Genomic DNA, 23,423 nt, shown 5'->3' with positions numbered 1-23,423 from the left:
CAAACTACTGTAAACTTCTTGGGGGAAGCAATGCTGACAATTCCTATGATTCTAATGTGTTTGTGATTTTTGTTGTTGGTATGTTTTTAAGCACCCTTAATCCCAGGCCAGGTCCACACCACCGTCCTCCTCCCCTTGTCCCCAGCTCCAGGCCAGCCCACCCTCCAGAACCAGATCTTGGCAACACCAGGTAAATCTTCTAGTGGGACTATATGAGAATCTCAAGTTTTTTAAGTTTTCTTAAGTAAATGTCTAGCATTCTTCTGGTTCTAATGGAATGTATGAAAACTTGGCCCTTTGAAGATCACCATCAAGACAAATAAGAAAGTCCTCTCCACATTTATTATTATTTTATTTTACATCTGATTATTTTAAAACCAGTCTCATAATTTTGGGAGACATATTTCATTATTTTTTCATTTTGGAGGTTAATGATACTGACAAGGAACTCTGAGAAGCATTTATAGTTATATAATTAACATTTGCATAGGTTTGTGTTCCAATCAGTGTGTTTTGTCTGCCTGTTAGAGCCCTTGCCTGTTAGCAAAAGATGGTGATTGACTGCAGGGCTTGACTACATTAACACCACATTGGCATAGCAGAAATAAGCTGCAGGAGCCGATTTTGAAGGATGTTGCATAGGAAATATTTCCAAGAGGGAATCCTGGGAATTGTAGTCTTGGAAACCAAGATAAATGATATATCGGGGAGAAGCAGGACTACAATCCCAGAAGCCTTTGAGCACTTCTGGGAAAGGCCACGACTTCCTGAAAGACTGAGAAGGGAATAGCAGCAACACCAGCCACCACAGCGCAGTGTTTGCGAATTAAGAGCTGCGTGCCTAGGAAAGGGGTATGTGCTTAGGAATGTTGTTGTTGTACAGCCATTGCCCTGTACTGCTTTCTAGCCTTTTCCCTTCAGGATGGCGTGGATTTCAGTGTGGAGAGGTGGTGAAAACCCACCATTGCATAGCTGCAGGGGGTAGAGAAGCAGCGCAGGACTGATGTATGTATATTTCTATAGCATGGAATGAGCGCTCAGTTTTCTAGAGCGCCTGAGAGAATCGAGCTCTTTCCTTAGTATTCGGTGTTCGTGTTCAAGTGTCATTAGAATGCGGGGGCTAAGAATCAGAGTGAAATGGTTTTGATGATAATTATGTCCTGATTCACATTCTAACCCACGCAGGGCTGCCATTTGTAGGGGTTGGTCGTAGGCTGTTTGACAACAGTTCCTTCGTCTTTTCATTAGTCACAAGAGGCACTTGCATTTGCTTTGGTATACTCCAAATATACTCAAGTTTAGCCTGGGCTCTCGGTAGAGCCATATTGCAAGATTCCAGGTTTCTTAATCTTGTTGACTTTTAGTTTGTAAAATAAATTGTTTTGGTAAATGAGATGGTAGGTACGGTTGTTAAATATCACTCTAATGTATTCTAACATTAATGAAAGGTCTGTGGGCTAGTGAACTAGTGTGCTTGCTGTATTTTTAACCATAACTCAATGCAATTTTGGGTTCAACTAGTATAATAATTACACTTACCACAATCTTGAAAATGTTGTAAAGACTTTTCTTGAAATCTACTAATTTTAGGTCTCTCTCTCTCTCTAAATCTGTATTGTATTAAGCTTCTCTGAATGTGATTTGTTTATAAGCTTTTGCAAAAGTTGGGGCTGTGTAGTTTTATCTTTTCCTCTTTTAGCAATTCTGTGATGCATAGACATAATGTATCCTACTAAGAAAATGCAGACATCCTGGGTGAATAACTATGGAGATAGGACTTGAGAATTGAGCAGATTATATACTATTAATTGAATAATGCATCTGTAGAGCCCTGCAAATTTGTGGGTATCTGCTTTATAGCCACAGGTTTCTGCTAGGGATGTGAAAGTGTAACTGTGTACATGGTTAACCAATGAGCCTGGTAGAATGTATTGGCTAGTCATGTGTAGGTATTATCTCTATCCTGAACTCCAGAGGTCCTCCAACTTTTTCATTCCACAGACCTCAATAGAAGAGAAAGATCCTCTCACGGACTTTCCTGCGGGAGGATGCTGGCGATGAGGTAAGGAAAGTCCATGGGAGGATCTTTCTCTTCTGTTGTGGTCTGTGGAATGAAAAAGTTGGAGGACCTCTAGAGTTCAGGATAGAGATAATACCTACACATGACTAGCCAATACATTTTACCAGCTCTCCTAAAAATCAGTTCTCCTTCCTCTTCCCACTTCATTTATGCCCTTTCACCCAGAGAAATCGCATAGATTTGGAAGAGGGAGAAATCCCCACAGATAGATAGGAAAATGTGTGCATATTCTTTTAGATTCTTGTTGTCCTCAGTGACTCTAAGCCCTGACAGGCTAAATTCAAACTAGGAACCAGCCGCTGAAACAGCATAGCAACTTGAAATTTATTGATCATTCAGTTTTCAGAATGGAGAGAGGTAACTAGTGGCATCCCCCAAGGGTCAGTACTGGGACTAGGGATTTAATATTGTAGTTGATAAACCAATAAGCAAAAGCTTATAGATTAATGCTATAGATGATACACTTCCCCTCCTCCCCCCACCAGTAAATTTTTTAGCAGGCTGGCCATCCCAGCTTGCAACGGGTCCAGGACTTACCCTGGCTGTGGTTCTGCGCTTAAAGTGTTACAGGGTGTCCCTGCTATAAATCACCCCGATATACATCCATCTGCACTAAAGTCATTGACGCTTGTAGGAACTAATGCATTATAAGTCCTCCCATTCCCCACTTTTAAGTCACACAAAAAAAACTGTACAAATGGAAGTCAGCCTCAGGAAAAAAATTCCCCACTTTAAGTTGTTTCGCCATAATTCCAAGGCAAGGATGGCCTGTATTAGAAGGTAGGCGGGCAGGCAGCCTGGCTCAGTTCCGGCTCACGCCTGATCCAAGAGCTTGCCCCACCCCCAGGCGGACTGCTGCCACCCCTGTATCAGAAGCAGTAGCACAGGGTGACAGGCAGCCACTCTGCAAGGGGAGCTGATTTTTAAACTGGCTCCCCTCACGGACCAGCTCCTGCCTGGCATCCTTTGCTGCTGCCTCTGATTCAGAGGCAGCAGCGCAGTGTGGCAGGGTGCTCCTCAGAAGAGGGGCTGGATTGCACTGGATGCTAGCACCACCACAAGGGACTCTAGAATAATGGAGTAACCGATAAGAATTCATGAGGTTACTCAACTATTCAGTTAACCAATATTCAACATCCTTAACTGGGACCAATCCTATTCAACATATTTTATAAATTATCTGGGGAAAGGGATAAATGATGAGGTGGCAAAATTTGCAGATGATACTAAACTGCTCAAAACAGTTAAGACCAAAGTGGACTATGAAGAGCTTCAAAAGGCTCTCACAAAACTAGGTGATTGGGCAACAAAATGTCAAATTAATTTTAATGTTGATAAATGCAAAGTAATGCACATTGGGGGAAAAAATAATCCCAACTATACACACACAATGATGGGGACTAATTTAGCTATAACTACTCAAGAGAAAGATATTGGAGTCATTGTGGATAGTTCTCTGAAAACAACCACTGAATGTGCAGCAGCAGTGAAAAAAGCACAGAATTTTAGGAATCGTTTAAAAAGTGATACAGAATAAGACAGAGAATATCTTACTGCTTCTGTATAAATCCATGGTACGCCCACATCTTGAATACTGCGTGCAGATGTGGGTGCCTCATCTCCAAAAATATATACTGACATTTGAAAAAGATTCAGAAAAGGGCAACAAAAATTATTAGGGGTTTGGAACAGGTGCCATATAAAAAAGAGGAGACTTAAGGGGGATGATAGAGGCCTATAAAATCATGACAGGTATGGAGAAAATCAGTAAGAAAAAGTTATTTACTTGTTCCCATTGGGGATGTAAGTGACTAGTCGACTACCTGATCAGCATATGCTGATTCAGTAGTCAAGTAGTGACTGGACTAGTTGCTTCCCCACCCCTGCTACCTCTATCAGAGAAAGGCAGCAAGGGGGAGGGGAGCACGAGCCAGTGCTGTGGGAAGCTGGCTTAAAAGCCGGTTCTCCCCAGCACCATCTCTGCGGGGTGGGGGCAGGAGAGGCAGAGGACAGCGAGGGGACCGGGCGCGAGCTGGGAATCAGCTGTCCTGGCTCGTGCCCAGTCCCAGACACTGTGCCTCTACTTTTTAAATGTATTAAGAGCCACCAGCTGCAGCATCTAGGACCAGGCGCAAACTGAGACAGCTGATTGCCAGCTAGCGCCCGGTCCCAGACACTGCGCCTCTGCTCTTGTATTAAGAACCGTCTGTATTAATGTATTAAGAGTTGTCAGTTTGCCCTCTGCAGTTTCCCCCTTTATCAATTAATCAAGTAGTTGATGGAAATTGTATCGACTAATCAATTAGCTGATTAAACGCAATTTAACATCCCTAGTTCCGATAATATAAGAACTAGAGGTTACCAAATTAAATTAATAGGTAACAAATAATAAGAAATTTTTCTTCACGCAGCACACAGTCAACCTGTGGAACTCCTTGCCAGAGGATGTTGTGAAGACCAGGACTTTAACAGGGTTCAAAAAAGAACTAGGTAAATTCATTGAGATTTGGTCCATCAATACTTATTAGCCAGGATGGGTAGGAATGGTGTCCCTACCCTCTGTTTGTCAGAGGCTGGAAATGGGTGACAGGAGAGGGATCACTTGATTACCTATTGTGTTCATTCTCTCTCTGGAGCATCTGGGGCCACTGCCAGAAAACAAGATACTGAGCTAGATGGACCTTTGATCTCACCCAGTATGGCCATTCTTACGTTACAGAGATGTTCAGATTCTACGTTCCTTGTAACAGGGTCTGGGAACTTCCCCAGCAACACATGTCTCTTCTGCTGAGGCACTGTGAGGCCAGGCAGGGGATTAATTATCCTTGGCTCAAAGAAGGAAGGGGTAGAGACATGGGTGGTTCTGTAAGGGACCAGGAGAAATCTTAGGCCCTATGTTGTTTTATTTAAGTTAGCAATAAAGGCAAATCCCAAGAAGATAGTTTGCACTATATGCCAAGTACGTATTGGAGCAGGGTTGGCACTTCCCTGCTTGCAGCCATTTCAGAATTTCCGTATTAATGCTGCAGCTTGAATTCCATGAAAGAAAATGTGCAATTGGCTGTTTCCTCACATTGTTCTCTTTTCTAGATTGAACAGCACGTCTTTACTGCTCTCAAGAGCCGCCAGGGTTTCTCCATATTTGATACACTTTTTGGTAAGTATGTTTTAGCAGTTCTTGTGCAAGCAGCTCACCTCTGGACCGTATTAGTAATTGAAGCCACATTCTGCCGAGCAATATTTGTTACATAGGGTGAACTGCCATTGTCTGTGATTAGAGATGACTGCCGGACCCCACAAAGTAAAGGAGAGAAGTGGTCTTTAGTAACCAGAGAAAGAACAGCATTACTTCCTTATCTGAGTGGTTTAACTGTACCTCCATAAAGAGAGGGGAAAAAATCAGCCTCTTTCTACCATGAACACTGCTTTCCCTGCCATTATCTGCATAATGAAGTGCATATTATTGATATGACAGCCAGGATGGGAGTCCATGTACCTCAGTTTCTGCTCCTGTTCTAAACATAAGACCATATTTCTTCCCCTATTGTTGGAGAGCCAGAAGAAAGGCTGTGAGCAATCCAATTTGAGAAAGTTTGGGTAAGTCACTCTCAAGGGCATAGTTTCAGAACGGCATGGGGGCAGCAGCCATGCGCTCCCGGGTGCGGCTTGCTTTTCATCTCATTTCCCAGACTATCAGGGAGTGAGGGGAAAGTACTTGAAGTCCATGAATGCTTCTCACAGAATGCAGTACTTTCCCTTCAATCCCTAATAGTCCAGGAAATGGGATGTAAAGCAAGCTATATCCCAGAGTGCATGGTTGCTGCCTCCACTACCATCCCGAAACTCCACCCTTGGTCACTCTGTGACAGTAAATTCTCTGTGTGCTGTCAATATTTGTCCTGCCTGAATATTCGATCATATGAAGAATAAAGTCATTTTCGTTCTGGATATTTTCCCCCACGGTAAGGTTTTTGAATAAATTGTGTAGCCTTCATGCAAAAGTGCAGATTGAGAATCCTGGAGACCTCTCCTCAGCTGCAGAACTATAGCAGGTGACAGAGCCTAGTCATGTTACTCATTGCAATGCAGCTAGTTCAGATACTGTTGTGAGAAATACAGTGTAATAATCTGAAGAACAGAAGTTTGAGCTTCTGCTGCACATAGTATAAGAGAGACCACCCACAGAGTTGAGAGGATGGCTGACAGTGCCTGTTTAGCAAAGAAAATTTGTATAGCAACGTGGATCCCAAAGCTCACATTCTGCCGTTCATAGCAACACCACAATTAAGGACAGGAAGGTGGGAGGGAAAGGACTGTGTTCAGTTGAAATCACAAGACACTAAAGTGTAGGTACCTCGATTGAAAAATTGGTACCATGTTTTAGCTAGCAACCTTCCAAATGTGAACAGGGATAGGGGAGCATGAATGACAACAAATGGTCCGACCCTCGGTCTTACATCTCACCCAAAAGACTGGCCAGTCTTTGTCCTTTCTGCTATAAAGGACAATGAGGAAAATGCTCAGTGCTCTCTGTTCTCAGATTTGGAGAGCCCCACACTCCATTAAGAGTCAAACTAAGCAGTGCTGGCTCTGGGTGAAGCTGGGCCCTGCATTAATCTATAAGGCCTGTCCCAGCTCCCACTGAAGTCAATAGAAATCTTTCCTCTGATTTCAGCAGGTCCTGGAGCAGCTCCTATGCAGGGAAGGTTTTCTAGTGAGGCCCAAAGGACATATCAGTGGTTTGTTGTTGGGGACCTGGGAGAGTGTGTGCAGGTAATAAGGAGAAGAGTGCCTGTAAAGTCAATTAGTCACTTGCCTCTCATGCCATGATACCGCATATTTCCAAACCTGTTCCCAATCACCCTGTCTTCAGATGCCAAAATCCTCTTATTCCCCTTTTCCACCATCTGCAGTACCAATAGGAAAGGTGTTTTGTAACTACATCAGAACTCGTTGCCCTGGGCATCTATCTAGTTTAGCTGATGGCTTTTCCTAAAGCTACTTTCCATAGTAGCTGAATGCTGTTTTGCAGGCACAGTAGACCCTTAGAGGGGCTCTAATGTGTATGTTTGTGTGGTGTTATTGTGGCCACAGCAGAGTTGGAAATAACTATTGTGTCACTGTTTCCTTTAACATCATCATTAGCGTATGAATGGATAAGAGGTTGGGTGCGTCTAGACTGGCAAGATTTTGTGCAAAAGCATTTGCTTTTGCGCAAAAACTTGCCAGCTGTCTATACTGTCCGCTTGAATTTGTTCAATAGCACTGACTTTGTAATGTATAAAATCAGTGCTTCTTGCGCAAATACTTTCACGCTCCCGCTCGGGGAAAAAGCCCTCTTGCGCAAGAATAGTTGCGCAAGAGGGCCGGTGTAGACAGAGAAGAATTGTTTTGCACAAAAAAACCCGGATGGCTAAAATGGCGATCGGGGTTTTCTTGCGCAAAATCGCGTCTAGACTGGCCACGGATGCTTTTGCGCAAAAGCACTTTTTGCGCAAAAGCATCCTTGCCAATCTAGACACTCTTTTGCGGAAATACTTTTAACGGAAAAACTTTTCCGTTAAAAGTATTTCTGCAAAATCATGCCAGTCTAGACACAGCCGTTGTGTTTACCCCAGAAAGTGTGTTCCCTGTAACATCCACAAGTAGCTGCAATTTGTATTAAGGTAGCATATGAGGCACATATCCAGCAAAGACGTTGTTAGCTGTTTCTCAAAACATATCTCCGGAATCTTGATATACAACTTAAAGTTGTTTCTAAAGTTACAGACTAATATGGCTACCCCTCTGAGAATCTTGATATAATTTGTCTATTCTAATTCTTGCACACCAGGAAGATGATGATAAAATTACTTCAGAATTAATTGCTTCATGTGAGAGAACTTGTATCCTGTTTACCATCTGCATTTCCACGAATTCCACTAAGCCCTGGGCTGTTGCTATACTTCAAAGGCAGAGGTGCCCTTATCATCTAATCGAATAGTCGATGCAAATTGCATCGACTATTCGATTAGCCAGTTAATCTAAATTTAACATGAGCATCCATAAGTCGAATTTAGTAAATTCAAAATAATTTCCTAGTGTAGACATGGCATTAGTCTATACACTAAAATCAGATTCCAAGCCCTAATAGGAAAGGGTTATCACTGTTTGGCAGCACAGCTCTCTGGAGTTATCTGCTTGGTGGAGTTCTTGTTGGTTTGGTTATTCAAGGGGCTAACATTGAGATATAGAAGAAGTGAGTTTTAAGGAAGGATTGTTAATAATTTAATTATTGAAAAAAAAATTACTGCTAGTATATCAAAGTCTCAGTCTCCATTGCCTTGCACTTCATGTCAACATTTGGGCCTGGGCAATGTGTATGTAAAAATCTACTGAATCAAAATAGTAGTCTTTTACACCAACTTTGCATTCCTTCTACACTAGTATAAATGATTCCACATAGTGAGTGCATGGCCACAGAGCAGTAAGTCCTGGGGTTTTCTTTCCTGCTATGTTAAAATGTTCCTTTTAAGATTCTTCCCTTCTGAATCCATCTCTTTTTATCACAGGGAGTGTTTTCTGTGGGCCAGGATGGGCTGCCGGGATGTTCATGCAGCGACAGTACTGGCCTTCCTCAGTGGAACAGCCTCAGTAGCAGGACTCTTTGCTGCGGTTTTACTGCCTAACTGGAGACTGATGAGACTGCACACCTTCAATAAAAATGAAAAGAATCTGACTGTTTACACTGGACTCTGGATTAAGTGTGCACGCTTTGATGGAAGCAAAGACTGTGTGATATATGACACAGAGTGGTACACAGCAGTCGATCAGCTGGATTTACGGGTGCTCCAGTTTGCGCTCCCCTGTAGCATGCTAACTGCTGTCTCGGCTCTGCTGCTGTGTTTGATCGGCATGTGTAATACCGCCTTTGTGTCAAGTGTACCGAACATCAAACTTGCTAAATGTCTTGTAAATAGTCCAGGCTGCCACCTTGTGGCTGGTCTGTTGTTTCTACTTGCATGTGCCATTTGTCTCACACCAGCAATCTGGGTAATTTTTTATAACAACTACCTAAACAAAAAATATGAGCCAGTTTTTACTTTTGATATTTCAGTGTATATTACCATTGCCAGTGCAGGAGGCCTGTTTTTCACTTCAGTTCTGTTATTTCTGTGGTATTGTGCATGCAAAACCTTACCGTCCCCATTCTGGCAGCCCCTCTATTCCCATTCTTCCAGTATGCACAGCTATTCCTCCCAGCCCTATTCTGCAAGATCTCGGCTCTCCGCCATTGAAATTGACATTCCTGTAGTAACACATGCTTCTTAAAGAAAACAAACCATGTTTCAAAAGTCAAATGTTTATTCTGGCTCAAACCTGGGAAATTGCAGGCCTGATTCTCTGCTGCTTTGCCCCACGTTTAATTGTTTATACCGCTGCAAAGTGGGTGTAATATATTCCCAAATCAGACTGTACAAGGTGGAAGACTGTAGAGAATTGGGTCCATAATATTTTAAGTCTGTTACTTTTTAAAGTATTTCTGACCAATCTCCTCTTCTTTGAATTTACTGCTGGAAAATATTGACTGCTGCTAATGCTGTAATGACATATCACTGGTCAAAAAATCATTTTACAGAGACTTTTTAGTACATCCACTCCTCCTGCTTATTCAAACCAAAGGCGTTTTCAACTTCTTTACTGATTTGATGAGCTATTCCTAGGTTCCCATCCTGCAATAAGAATAATATAAATAGACCCAATCCACCATGTATTAAGGACAATAGATCTTTTTGTGGGATGCAGTTTCCATTGCAGGATGGCAAACTCAAAAGAATATGATCTGCTCGTTGGAGCAGGAAGATGAGTAGGAAATGGGCTTCAAAACCTTGCATATAGTTTTGGATATGATCTGTGAAAACAGTATTTGACAAACTAAGTCAGTCTTGTTACAATGTTCTTTGTTTTCCACTATCCGTAAACAAAGCCCATCTGCTAATGTACTTGAAATGCAATCTTAGGGTCAAATTATCTTTAATCTCAAAGTAAAAATCAGAGATTATTTAAAAAATCAGTCCAACTAATGGTCCTTGCTCCTATTGCTAAATCTCAGAAATTGCAATTTTTCCCTGCTCTTCTTCACTGCATTTTCATTCCATTCAGTAGATTTTGGTCAATTATGAATCTCATTAGATTTTTCCATTTTATGTTTTATGTAAAAATATGACTTGTAATTTAAACACTTTTGTTTAAAATTTGAATACTGCATTATAAAGGCCGTCAAGTAGAACAGACCTAACAGGAAAATTGCACTAGCATTATTCTGTTCTGGAGAGGAATGTCCTCCAGTTTTCAAATGTATTCCATAAACCTTGAACAGTTTTACAGAAAATTCAACGCAGTTTGCTTATTATAAACAGGCCTCTTTGGGAATCAGATTGTAACCCTGTGGGGAAAGGTTAATCGTTCTGGATGTCATGTTTATATATTAATGAAAACAAGCTTCTGTATTTTTAGAGACAATGTAAATGGGATTTTTTTTAAGCAGAGTTTATCGGACTTTTCAGGATATGTCTTATTTATTTACAAATTAGTATTTCATCTTTCTGGCCCTTGGTTTCAGTATCTCTTCCCTCTTCAACTATTTTTTTAAACTCAAGTTAGTTTCTATACTCCCTTTTGACGAGAAGTTACCATCCCCCTAAAATGAGATTCCCTAGTTGCCCAAAAGTAGACATGTAGCTTAAGATTTTTTTAAAGGACCCTAATTTGAGAAATGTTAAATGACTCTTCCTGTTCATGAAGTACTAGCACACACCCAATGAAAAATCAAGGTTTCTGTATTTGAAAATCACTAGTTGCATCTGAAAATCCTGGCCTCACACAGTGAAGTGCAATATTCTCCATACAGACATTTCTGACTGTGTATTTCTGATCGGTTCAAATCCTTTCATGTTTGAACTGTGGTTCCAGTCTGAAAAGTGACTTTGTATTAGTGAAACTGTGGCATTTCCTGTATATTTGTGTGTCATTAACTCCAAAGCAAATTTGCTCCCTTTGCAGTTTATAAATTGGGGGAGGGGGAGTTGTTTCTAATTCCTTGCCTTGTAAACATAACCTGGGATTTGAGAGTCAAGTTGGGCTCATTTTTTCCTGTGTAGTAGCACTAGTAATAACTATTGCACAGGGCAACTGATACCCTCCCAGGAACTTTATTTCAAGCGGTAGTGCATTGAGGAGTACTACAACCTTTCCTCTTAGACCCCAGATTAAGTCTGCAAGCAGGGAGTTAGAATAGCTATCATTTTACTTTTAACTAGCAAACATTTTATATGGCATCACAATACACAAGAATTCCACTGAGCCATTCCTACACAGTTATTTTTGAGAGTGGAACTATGCCTTATGATCTTTCCAAAGATGACTGTAATTTTTGTTTTGGCTATTCATGCTGCCATCTGTTTAGTCTGAGTCACTATAGCAAGGGAAAAACTGGTTGGAAGCCTACCCTCTACCTTACTCCTGAGGCTACATCTATACTGCAACGCTATTCCGGGATACTGCAGTATCCCAAAATAGCTATCCCGTGTCTTAACAGCAAGCCTGTTATTTCAGGCTCGCTATTCCAACGTCCCTGTAAATCGCATTCCACAAGGAACAAAGGACATTTCAGAATAGTGCTCTATTTTGAAATTTGGTGCTGTGTAGACATAAGCATAATTATAACATAAGCTATTTTGAAATAAGATCAAAATAAGATACACAATTTGCGTAGGTCAAATTGCGTATCTTATTTCGAACTACAGTGCAGTGTAAATAAAGCCTGAATGATCTGAGTTTGCCAGTAAACATTCCTCAACCATGGCCAATGTCTTTTCTGCCTCTAGAGCCTGAACTTCAAGGTCCCACATGCTTTCTTATTACCTGCAACTCCTATTGACTTGACAAAGAATTGAGGGTGGACAGCTTCTGTAAGAGTTCAACACCATCTAATAAGGTTCTTATTCTGTAAAGAGGTTTTTCAATGGAAAGCAAATGCATCTGGTATTGTGTTCCATAGAGGTAAAACTGGTGGATTTTTTGGTTTTTGGCAGAAGTTTTGGATTTTGAATTAGATTTTCTGCATGAAAGGCCTTATTAGCATAAACTGCTAATGAAACCTTGTTTTGAAAATAGCATCTTTCTTAAACGCTGAGAGAGGCCTGAGCTGTGATGCTTGTGTATCCCAAAGTTTGTGTGTTTCAGATCGGGTTTCAATACAGGCCATCTCTGTTTAAAGATATTATGTTGCATCACGTTTAGTTCATAAGAGTACTGCACGATTATCTAATAAGGAATATTAACGTGAGTTGCAAAACATGTGCCAAGTTAAAATGATTGAGTGATGTGCTGTACTTCTCTTTGTTTATGAAAATCTTGTATTTTTCCAACTAGAATTCCAGTCTGACTTTCAGTAATGTTTAATTATGGTGGAGGTTATTTTATGTAAAACAAAAAATATGTATTTTTAATAAAAAGTGTTTACCCATAGATGTGGTTTATTTGATAAATTTTTATATAAAAAAATGAAAATTGCACCATACATTTAAAAAAAAAGCAATTTACATGATCTTCCATTGGTCTTTGACTTTGTCAGAAAACCTTTGAACTGTTTTAATCGACTCCAAATGTATCATCTGTTGCATTCCTTGGATCCACTAATTGTGTCCAAAAAAATTCCATCAGATTTCTTCTTCCTATTGTTGGCTCTGTCAACTTCCAAAACTTTGATATTTATTAATATTTCCTTGTATCAGAAAAATAAAAGAAATTATAGCAAGGATCATTCTTTCCTTTTCTAAGAAGGGAATGTATAGTTTGGATATAGATATACTGCCTCTTTCATAGATTTCCTTTTGACTATGAAGATGGTTTTTCTCCCTCCATTTTGCTAATGGCCTCATTTCTACCTAGAGTGGAAAGAGAACACTCTTTGAAGAGCAACCAGCATAATGTCCCACTCCCCATGAAAGCATCCTGCCATATTTTGTCAGAGGTGCAAAGGGTTTGGGGCCTTATCTGATTCCTCTAAGCTTAGATGAGCAGGTGAGCGAGAATGTTGGAAACCTCTTCTTTCACTTCTAGCTCCCTCTGTTCCTTTGCCCCTTCCTCTTGGACAAGAACCAGATCACAGTGGTCCATGCACTTGTCACCTCTAGACTGGATTACTGGGACTCAGTGTATTTAAATCTGTATTAACTCTGTTTCAGATACCAGTTTATGACGTTGGTCCTACTCTATGAACAAACGGAATCAGATTCCAGTTGTTTTAAAAACCATGAGTGGGATTCATAAAAGGGCTGAGGCTGAGCATCTCCCTGCCTATCTTTTAGGCATCTAATATTCAAGAGCAAGACTGTGAGTCGCAAAACCAAGTTGGGTGCTTTGGTTCCCGGTACACTGAATGGGGAGTGAGATGCCTTAAAATGTGATTTAGGGTGTGTCTAGACTAACTAGTTTTGTCGACAAAAGTGGACTTTTGTCGACAAAACAATACCAGCATCTACACTACCGTGGAGTTCTGTTGACATAACGTCGACAGAACTCCGCGGTTTTGTCGACGCTGGTATACCTCATTTTACGAGGCATAACACTTTCTGTCGACAGAACTCTGTTGACAGAAGGTGTTATTGCCTGTAACACTGCGTCCAGACTACGGAGTTCTGTCGACAAAGCAGCTTGCTTTGTCGACAGAACTCCATGTGTCTGGACGCAAATTGTCGACGGAAGTTTTGTCGACAGTATCTGTCGACAAAACTTCCGTCGACAAAACGCGGTAGTCTAGACGTACCCATAGAAAGCTTGCATACAAGGCAGGGAGCCTACTCTAGGTGTTCTTTCATTAAAATTGAAAGAATTGAAGAATTAGAATTGAGTCTTATGATATCCCATATAAACAGCCCATGATTGTTTGCAATAAGGTAATATGTTATAGTCCCAGCTTTTCTAAATAGAAAAAGGAGTGTGGGTTCTACACCATAACACCAGAGACAAACAGCACCAAAAAATTACCGAGCTTCTATTGTGTCTCAGAAGCAGAATACAATGAAAGCCAGAAAATCTATTTCTGCTATTCATCTAAAGATTTTATACTGCTGCTAATCACCATAGTATTTGAGCATCTTCCACAAAAATCCACATAAGTGAACTCCTTATGTGACTTCATATAATTTCTGGTTCTTCTCCCTTTTTGGGGTAAAACTTCTGATTTGGATGTTTGAGAATGGGGAGCAATGGTTGTTACGGTTGCTCAGGCAGGATTTGTTTGTTATGAGTTTATATTTATTTCATGGGTCTTCAGGGTGTCAGTATTGTGTCTTTCTTGCTATTGCTTGCTTGTATTCTCCCTTTTGAAGAGGGAAGTTTTGTAGCACTGCCAAGAAGTGGCAAGAACCTGGTTTCTGGAACTCCATTCCACAGGCGGATTCCATTGACTGGAAATGCTTTGTTGTAACTGTTGTGTTCTGCCTTGTTCCACAAGAGTGCACCTGTCCTGATGGCTCAGACTCAGATTTGGGAAGTCTCAACAGAAGTACATAGGTACTTCAACCCCAGATTTAGATGCATAAATTGCAGTTCTGACTACACAAAACTCCCGCCAAACTTTATAGGCACTTAAATTCCTTTAGATGCTTATCTTTTCAGTGTAAAATTACTCTTGGCACCTAAGTTTTCGCCTCTGGGTATGCATACTGCTAATTCACTTTAAGCTTCTGGGTATCCATCTCCCTCCAAGCCCTAGTGTCATCCACAAATCAGAAGAAGACCAGCATTCAACTGCCTGGTGTATGTGGGGGCTCCTACTAGATCAGGTCCCATTCAAAATCAAGCTACAGCAGCAGGTGCCCCACCTTATAACTTTGAAGCCTGTGGTTGGAGCACTCCTCTGAGACTTAGGAAACCCACGTTCAGTCATCCCTCCTTGCTTGATAGGGAGAAAGGATTTTGAGAGGGGTCTCTCACCTGTCAAGAGCACGCTGCCATCACTGAGCTCTGATGTGGGGATATTAATGCGGGGCTCTCTGTCTCCTCTGTTGAAGCTGCACTACTGTGTACAAATAATGAAAGAACAGCTGGTGATGGGGCACTAGATGAGGGGGGCTCTAAGTTATGACAGATAATTATTTCCCAGGTGGCTGGGTCTTGCCCACAATCTCTAGAATTTTGTTCTGGGTCAGCCTGGCACAGATGTTGGGATTTTTCACCTTCCTCTGCGGCATGGGTCACTTCCAAGTTTAAACTAGTATAAATGGTAGATTATTTGTAACTTGAAGTCTTTAAATCATATTTGAGGACTCCAGTAACTCAGCCAGAGGTTAGGTGTCCATTACAGGAGTGGGTGGGTGAGGGTCTGTGGCCTGCAATGTGCAGGTCAGATTAGATGACTGTGATGGCCTCTTTGACCTTCAAGTCTAGAAAGTCTTACAACTGTAAGTTACATAACTACATTTTACTGATAGGCTACGTCTAGACTGGCATGAATTTCCGAAAATGCTTTCCGTTAAAAGCATTTTCGGAAAAGCACGTCTAGATTGGCAGAATGCTTTTCCGCAAGCACTTTTTGTGGAAAAGCGTCCGTGGCCAATCTAGATGCGGTTTTCCGCAAAAAAGCCCCAATCGCCATTTTCGCAATCGGGGCTTTTTTCAGAAAACAGTACTATGCTGTCTACACTGGCCCTTTTGCGCAAAAGTCTTTCGGAAAAAGACTTTGCCCGAACGGGAGCAGCATAGTATTTCCGGAAAAGCACTGATGATTTTACAGGAGATCGTCAGTGCTTTTCCGGAAATTCAAGCGGCCAGTGTAGACAGCTAGCAAGTTTTTCTGCAAAATCATTTGATTTTGAGGAAAAACTTGCCAATCTAGACACAGCCATATTGTCTGCCTGGCAAGGGCATCCAAACGGCATCTCTAAATTCCCAAAGCCCTATCATTGCAGAATCATCCTCCAAATACTGAATGGCAGTGTAGAATGCCATAGGAGCCGTTGCTTCTCAGGACAGTAGCTTTCTGTTTCAGGTAACTCTGTTAGGATTGTACTGCCAACATTGAGAGCTGTGATCATGATAATAGACAAAACGTTTCTTTCTCTTTTTTTAACGTCTGTAGAAATGTGTGATGTAGGCTATTGTCATGGTCAGGATGATAGAATGCATGGTCCAGTGATGTGCTCTGTGATGTTGAATCCAATGTTCCTATATAAAATTACAAATTTTGCTTTGCACACAAGAGAAAACAATGCTAATGATTTTTCTGCCGTGATCGGTGTATGTGTATGGAACTATGCTACATAAAATGGCAGATAACTACAAACAAATACTATTTATTGGCTGGATAAAAGTAATACAGCCAGGTTTCCTATTACAAAACTGTTGGACAAAAGCACAAACCTAACCTTTCATCCAGGGATCTGGAAGCTTTAAAATTGGCATTTAATAATTAGACACATTGTCTGGGCAAGTCAAAAAATGTCCAGCAAGAGTCACTGAGCCCCCTCTGGCATTTATTCATGCAGCATATTCCATATCAGAAAATCCATTATTGTTTTTTCTTTGAAATATTAGAGAGGACTAAATAGTAGCATCTATTTATATGCTGCCAATTTTAACTGAAACGTGAGTTTTAAAGCACTTGACTTGTCATTTTAAGCTACATTATCATAACCATAAATCTCACCATAATATACTGTAATGTAATTGAGAGGTGAAATTCAATACAATGAACCATTCTGCTGAACAATGCACTTGGCAGTTGTAACTGATAGGTACCTTTTATTTCACTACTAAACACTTTCTTTAGATCTTGCAGGAAATTCTTGCCATGTCTTGTATGTGTTACAGGAGTTGTAACACTCCAAAAGTGTTCCCCAAGAGGTGGAGCACACCCTCTTGTTGATAAGGCAATTTTTTTTTTTAATTTTGCCTAAATGGCTCTAAAAGCACTGTATAAATATTTACCTAGGTACATTTAAAAAGTCATATTTACTCAACAGATTCTAACTAACCTATTTGGAATACAATGGGGGCAAATTCATCTCTTGTTTAACATCAATGATTATACCAGGGATGAATTTATCCCAGTAAGTTTATAGTAAAATTATAAAACCTATAATAAAACTAATTATACTACTTCCTAATTATATTCCCATGTCCTGATCCTGTAAATATATGTTAAATTTCACTGCTCCCAGTTGTAAACCTTTGCAAGACTGGGGATTAGCTGTATTGTTCAGAATATCCAGATACCCCACTATGACAGAATGAATCTCTTTATTCACACGCTACACACTTACAATAATCTTTGTACAAAATATGCCTTGTGAGGTATCATTTGAAAACTACTAACTCACTGGTCAATAATATCATGATGAAATGCATGGAGCAGGTTTATGTGGAAAGTTATGAACATGAGCTGAAATCATGACTAACGTGTGCTTACTAGGCAAGTCTGGAGTGGGTAAACTGCCAGGGTTGTTGGGCAATCATCATCAAGTAGCCATTCTTTGTTACAGAAACAGATCTGCAATCTAGGAAATGACAGCATGGAATCTTTTTCACCTCCAGACTCTGTCTCTGGGCTCACAGTTGGAATTAACACAGTCAACAGGTTATCTAGAAGTAACCCTCAAGAAAATGCTTTTCCAAAAGACGATATAAAGCAGTGATGGGCAGTCTGCAGCCCATGAACCTCACGCAGCCTATCATGGTACTATACAGGACATGATACATTTTGTTTACCATTGCTTGCATGCAAGGTTGCCAAATTCCGCTGGTTTCTGCCCACATACGTTTTTTTCCCACCGATATTATTAAAGAGACACACTTGTAAAGCAAGTGAACATGAAGTAGGGTGTGTGCTGATTGCACATAACATTGGTTGTGAGCGCAGTGCATTCCCTCTGCATCTAATCAAAGTGCTGCTATGGTTCAATCAGCATACCCCACAAATTCTAAGTGCGCAAGCACAGTTAGCAAAACTAACCTATCCCGGGAGACCACCTTGGTTATGACAATCTTGCAGCCCACAGAGATGAAGGAGGGTCATTCATGAGGCCTACTCACTAGCCTAGGTTGCCTATTGCTGATCTAAAATTAAGGGCAAAAACACTCAAGGCATCCCCATCCATCCCTTGCCTTTTCATCTAAGATGACAAAGGAAACAGTTGTTGAACTTTGGGAACAGATTCTGGCCTGAGAGCTTGATCAGAAAAGTTATTTGAAACATGCAATAAGGGATTTCCCTTTCAATCAAGTCTAGTTTGTTAAGTTTTAATACTAAGATGTATTTTGTTTTTATTTCTCTTGTAATCTCTTCTGACTGTAATGCCCTATACTAGTCCTCACTTAAAACCTATCTTCCTGTAGCTAAATAAACTGGTTTTATTATTTAACTGCAACTAATCCAGTGCTGTGAATTGTCTGGGTAACTCAATGTAACATAACAGTTTGTTGTATGTTGATCCTTATAAGAACAATAGACCTTATATATCTGGCTTGTCCAGAGGCCTGGACAGTGCAGAACACATTTTTTTTAGGGGAAAGGAGGAAATTCAAGGCTAGGAGTGTGTTGGGATCATCCTGCAGATAGTAACCAAGGCTACTGGAAGCAAGAGTGTGGCTGATGTGCTGTTAACAAGCTGCTGGGGTCAGAGCTGCTGGACACTCAGCCCAAGTTGGAAGCTACTGGTGTAAAGCATTGTGAGGCACACCACCTTGCAGAGCATGAGTGATACCCCTCATTGGTCTGGTTTGCACCTTGGAGTATTATGTCCACCTCATATTATTTGGACCCCCAATAAAATCAAGAGCCCTTGTGGAAAGATGATTGCTTTCTTAAGACAGTAGAATAGGAACCAGGAGTTTTGGATTCTATTCTCTGTTCTGCCAGAGACCTTCTGAATAACCCTGGGAAATCACATAAACTCCATGCTGCAGTTTTCCTGTTTGTAAAATGAGGTTATTAGTACTTTTCAGCTGCCCAAGGGTATTGTAAGATCCATTGTTAAAAATTAGCAGGTTAGAATTGCACCTTCTTACTCAGCAGATAGGCTCCCTGTATATATGCAGTCTTATCTACTAACAAAAGGCCCCAACTCAGCAAGACACATGAGTATGTGAGTACACCATCTATTGACTTCAGTGAAGCAACTCATATACTTAAGTACCATGTTGAACAGACACTGTCAAAAAGGAGTATTTAACCAAAAAACAGTCCTGTGATCCCTGCAGAACCAGTACAACATAGACAAAGAAACAAAGAACAGTAACCTGGATTCTGTTCAGTTTAGTTTATTATTAACTGTGTTGTTTACTAAAGTTCCAATCAGATGTACCAGTGGAAACACACTGAAGGTGATGGTGTTACACACTATTATTGAAGGAATCAATTTGAAAATAATAAGGCTGCATAACAGATGACCTAACTTGACCTTTAGAACCTTACTACTGGTATTAATGCAGAAAAACGGGAATACTTACCCGTAACTGTCAGAGCACAGGCTGAGTTTACCTGGCTGACAATTATAAAATCATATCACTAGTATTTTACAAGGAAATTTTGAGAAAATACTAAACTAGACCTGGTTAAAAATCTGAATGTTTTCTGATGATTTTTTTTTTTTTGAAGGAGAGGGTTGTTCGCTATTCATCTTATCATCTTCTTACATCTTTTATTGGTTCCAAATACTGTTTCTTGGGAAGGGATCATATCTTTCCAGTCCATTTTACCCAGGATTTATAATGATTGAGGGAGCAGTTACCCAATCAGAAAAAAAAAGAGTATTCATATTTATAGCTATGGCTATTGTAACAGAATTACAGCAATTGTTCATAAATCATATTTACATTTTGGCTCCCTAGTAGAATAGATCAGAAGAGCCAAATTATTACAATGTTTCCATATAACTTTCAAGCAATTCTCTTATTTCAAGTTTTCCACTTCAGCCATAACTTGTTGCACCATTTGAAAGCCATTTTCTTTAGGACTAATGTGATAAAAGCAATTCAGGGAAAAGACATAATTTCCAAATTGTAATTTGAGCTGTCTCATAGAAGGCATTCTTCACTGCATACATAAAGCTATCTGACATGCTGCATGTAAGAATTAGCTAGATGACTCCTGTTCTGCTTCAGACATATTTCAGTACATGTAATGGAAACTCAAGCTACTGGACGCAAGTTTTGAGACAAATCCAAGAACGTGTTCCAGGTATTCAAGAGATAATATCCTTTTGTACAGAATTTATAAAATTGTGTGCTTTACTTCTAACCAAAGCCATCTATAACACATAGAGGACTTTAGATTTTTTTAAAGCCTAATGATGATATTCCTGCCTATTTCCAGTCTCAGTGCCTGTTGCCTAACACTTCTGAGAATCTGGGCCTACGCCTTTCTCCTCCTTTCTCATATCCTGCTTCTTCCATTTCATTCCTCATACTAAGAAAGGTGAACTGTGCATCTTCTTTTTTTCCTCACCCATCCTTCCATGTGTCTGGAAAGTTTGGCAGTACAGACACAAAATCTCTTTTTGGTCTATGTTTGTACAGTGCCTACTAAATGGGGTCTATAATAATAATACTGTGCCAACCTGAGCATACAAAATTCATGAGTTTGGCCTCAAAATGATATATATATTTGAAAAAGTCTTGTGTCCTTTTTATTTGTCTTCTGTTTTCTGAGCCTTTGTGATGGACTCACTTCACGTTTTCAAGCTTTTCTCCACAACCATACAACTAGAATTTTTAATGTAAATGAAAGTAGGGATGTTAAATATAGGTGAATTGAATAGTTGAGTATCCTCATGAATTCTTATTGGTTAGTCAACTATTCTATAGTCCCTGGAGGCAGAGCCAGCAGCTAGTGTGCTCCGACCCCATTCCCAAGGAGCCTCCTGCCACCCTGTGCTGGTCTGTGAGCTCACGGACTGGCTGCTTTTTGCCTCATGCTGCTGCCTCTAATATGAGCCAGGCAGGCAGCCCAGCTCCTAATACACTTTAAATGCAGAGCTGCAGCAGGGGCAGGTCCCAGACCTGGCATGAGCCAGGACTTAGCTGAGCTGCTGGCCAGCCTGCTAAAAAATGTACTGGGGGAGGGGGCAAATGTGTGTAATTTATAGCATTAACCTATAAGCTTTTGCTTATCAGTTAATCAACTACACTATTACATGCCTAAATGAAAGCTGAGGTACTCATGAAATCACTTGATTCCAGTGGCTGGGGCTTTAAGAAAACTACCAAATATTACATATCAGAGGGGTAGCCGTGTTAGTCTGGATCTGCAAAAGTGACAAGGAGTCCTGTAGCACCTTATTTACTACCAGATGTATTGGAGCATAAGCTTTTGTGGGCAAAGACCCACTTCATCAGATGCATGTGACGGAATATTACAAGATTCACTATAAAATTACAAAAATTGGCAACACGTCTTCCTTAACCTTCTCTTCCCTATTGCCCCTCTGCCCTCCACCCTGCCATTATTGGTCTGAAAAGCCAGAAGGCCTAACTGCTGGCTGTTTTACTAGAGTTGACTAGTAAAAAGGACACTAATTTTTGCTCGGTCCGTGTTATTTGTAGGGCTGTCTTATAAAACATGGGGGCCACTTAGCTTCAGATTGCATACATCCAAAAAATGGCTGTTGATAAAATATTGGATCATCCTCTATGACCAATTAAATGGGGGCAAGCAGGGGAAAGAGGGGGGAGGGCTGCTCTAGCCACCACTGGTTAACTAAGGGTACATCTACACAACAGGACAAATGTCAAATTAAGATACTCAACTTCAGCTACATCAATTGTGTAGCTGAAGTCGAAATAGCTTAATTCAGCTTTTGGTGCAGTCTACATAGCAAGAAGTGAAAGGAAAAACACTCTTCCTTCGACTTCCCTTATTCCTTGTCAAAGGAGGGATACATGAGTCATAGTAAGAAGTCTGCCAGCTTGACATTATTTTGAAATAACTGCTGCTGTGTAGATATAGCCCATCATTGGTAAACATCATCCGATAAGGACTCTGGAATTACTCAGAAAAAATGGTTCAGCAAAGTAATCATATTAGCTGCTGTTTTGTTGTAACTGGAATTGATTGCATCCCACTACATTACTAACTCTAGCATCAGCATTACTCAAACTTCAACCTAATGTCCCATTAAGGGCCAACTAACTAGCATTTAAAGCACCACTTTACTTGAGCTAGAGATTTTTGTATATGGACTGAAGTTGAGTTAGAGGTAACACAAATTGTGCTGAAAGGAAATATATCCTTTGTTGCACCGTGAAGAAAGAGTCTCCTGCTACAAAAGGTTGGTTTGTGGGGCTCTCTACTTAGCAGTCCCTTTCCTACATTTCTCTACAGGAAGCCACTCCTAGTTCGCAGGCCAGCAGAGTACTGAAGACAGCTGAAAGGCAGCAGCTTGTCTCTAAAGATTCCCCTTTTATCAATCTGAAATCCCAGCTGCTCTTGGACACATGACCATAAACCAATAAGTGTGCTGGGATTTTTGTGGGTTTCTTTTTGTATGGGGGGGGGGAGGCAAATATGGCTTGGTTGTTCAGGACAGGTTCATAAGAACATTGAGCATAAGGTTTAATTGGTTAAGTAATAAAACAGGATTTTACATCCCTAGCAATACCTTAAGGCTACGTCTATACTGCAGGCTTCTTGCACAAGAACTGTTTTGCACAAGTGTTCTTGTACAAAAGCGCATACACACTGCCATGTGCTTTTGCATAAAGGATGTGCTTTTGTGCAACAGTGTCCATAGCAGTGTGGACGCTCTCTTGCGCAAGAAAGCTCTGATGGCTATTTTAGCCATAGGGGTTTCTTGCACAAGAAGCATCTGTTGCCCGTCTGCACTACCTTCTTGCGCAAGAGGGCTTATTCCTTGTGGGGAAAGAAATAACTCTTGCGCAAAAAGCCCTCTTTTCTGATGTTTTACTGTAAATTTACTTGCGAAAAAAACACAGGTGCAGTGTAGTCGCTCTGCAAGTTTTTACTGCCGTGTAGTCATAGTCTTCCTCCAGCTAACTTGTTAAGCAAAGACAAGCCCAAAGGCGCGATGAGCGGACATGCCAGGAAGGGGTCGCAGAAGAGGGGGCCACAGGGCCTGCTGAGTGAGCCATTATGTGAGAAGGGGCAGCAGCATGGGGGAGGGCAGACACACCACAGGGCAGAAGAGGCTGGAACAGCCCCACAGCTGCTCGCCAGCCGCCATGCGTTTGGAGCCGGTGATGCAGGCGGGTACCGGCCCGAGGCAGTCTCCTGCCACTGCCGGCCGGGAGGAGGCAGCAGAGCCGCTGGCTGCCGCTAGTGGCCGCTGGTCCCGGCTCGGCA

General features: G+C 41.0%; 1 protein-coding gene across 6 annotated transcripts; it reads left to right on the top strand.

The window, feature by feature from the left end:
* The first annotated feature begins 695 nt into the window (after positions 1–695).
* CLDN12 (claudin 12) lies at positions 696–12,606 on the top strand. Of its 6 annotated transcripts, XM_089776706.1 has the most exons (5): positions 757–852; positions 2,002–2,062; positions 4,492–4,570; positions 5,171–5,237; positions 8,632–12,606. In XM_089776706.1, exon 5 carries the CDS (start codon positions 8,654–8,656, stop codon positions 9,389–9,391), a length of 738 nt encoding a protein of 245 aa, XP_089632832.1. In that variant the 5' UTR covers positions 757–852; positions 2,002–2,062; positions 4,492–4,570; positions 5,171–5,237; positions 8,632–8,653; the 3' UTR covers positions 9,392–12,606. The 6 variants fall into 6 exon arrangements, with proteins under 6 accessions (XP_089632831.1, XP_089632834.1, XP_089632836.1 ...); XM_089776705.1 differs by lacking the exon at positions 2,002–2,062 and having other exon boundaries at positions 696–852; XM_089776708.1 differs by lacking the exon at positions 2,002–2,062 and having other exon boundaries at positions 696–852; positions 5,171–5,238; positions 8,648–12,606.
* The last annotated feature ends 10,817 nt before the right edge of the window (positions 12,607–23,423 follow it).

Source organism: Pelodiscus sinensis, chromosome 2, assembly GCF_052426305.1.
Source record: "Pelodiscus sinensis isolate ZL-2025 chromosome 2, ASM5242630v1, whole genome shotgun sequence".
In the NCBI taxonomy this organism is placed as follows: Eukaryota; Metazoa; Chordata; order Testudines; family Trionychidae; genus Pelodiscus; species Pelodiscus sinensis.
This window is presented reverse-complemented; position numbering and strand designations above follow the sequence as displayed.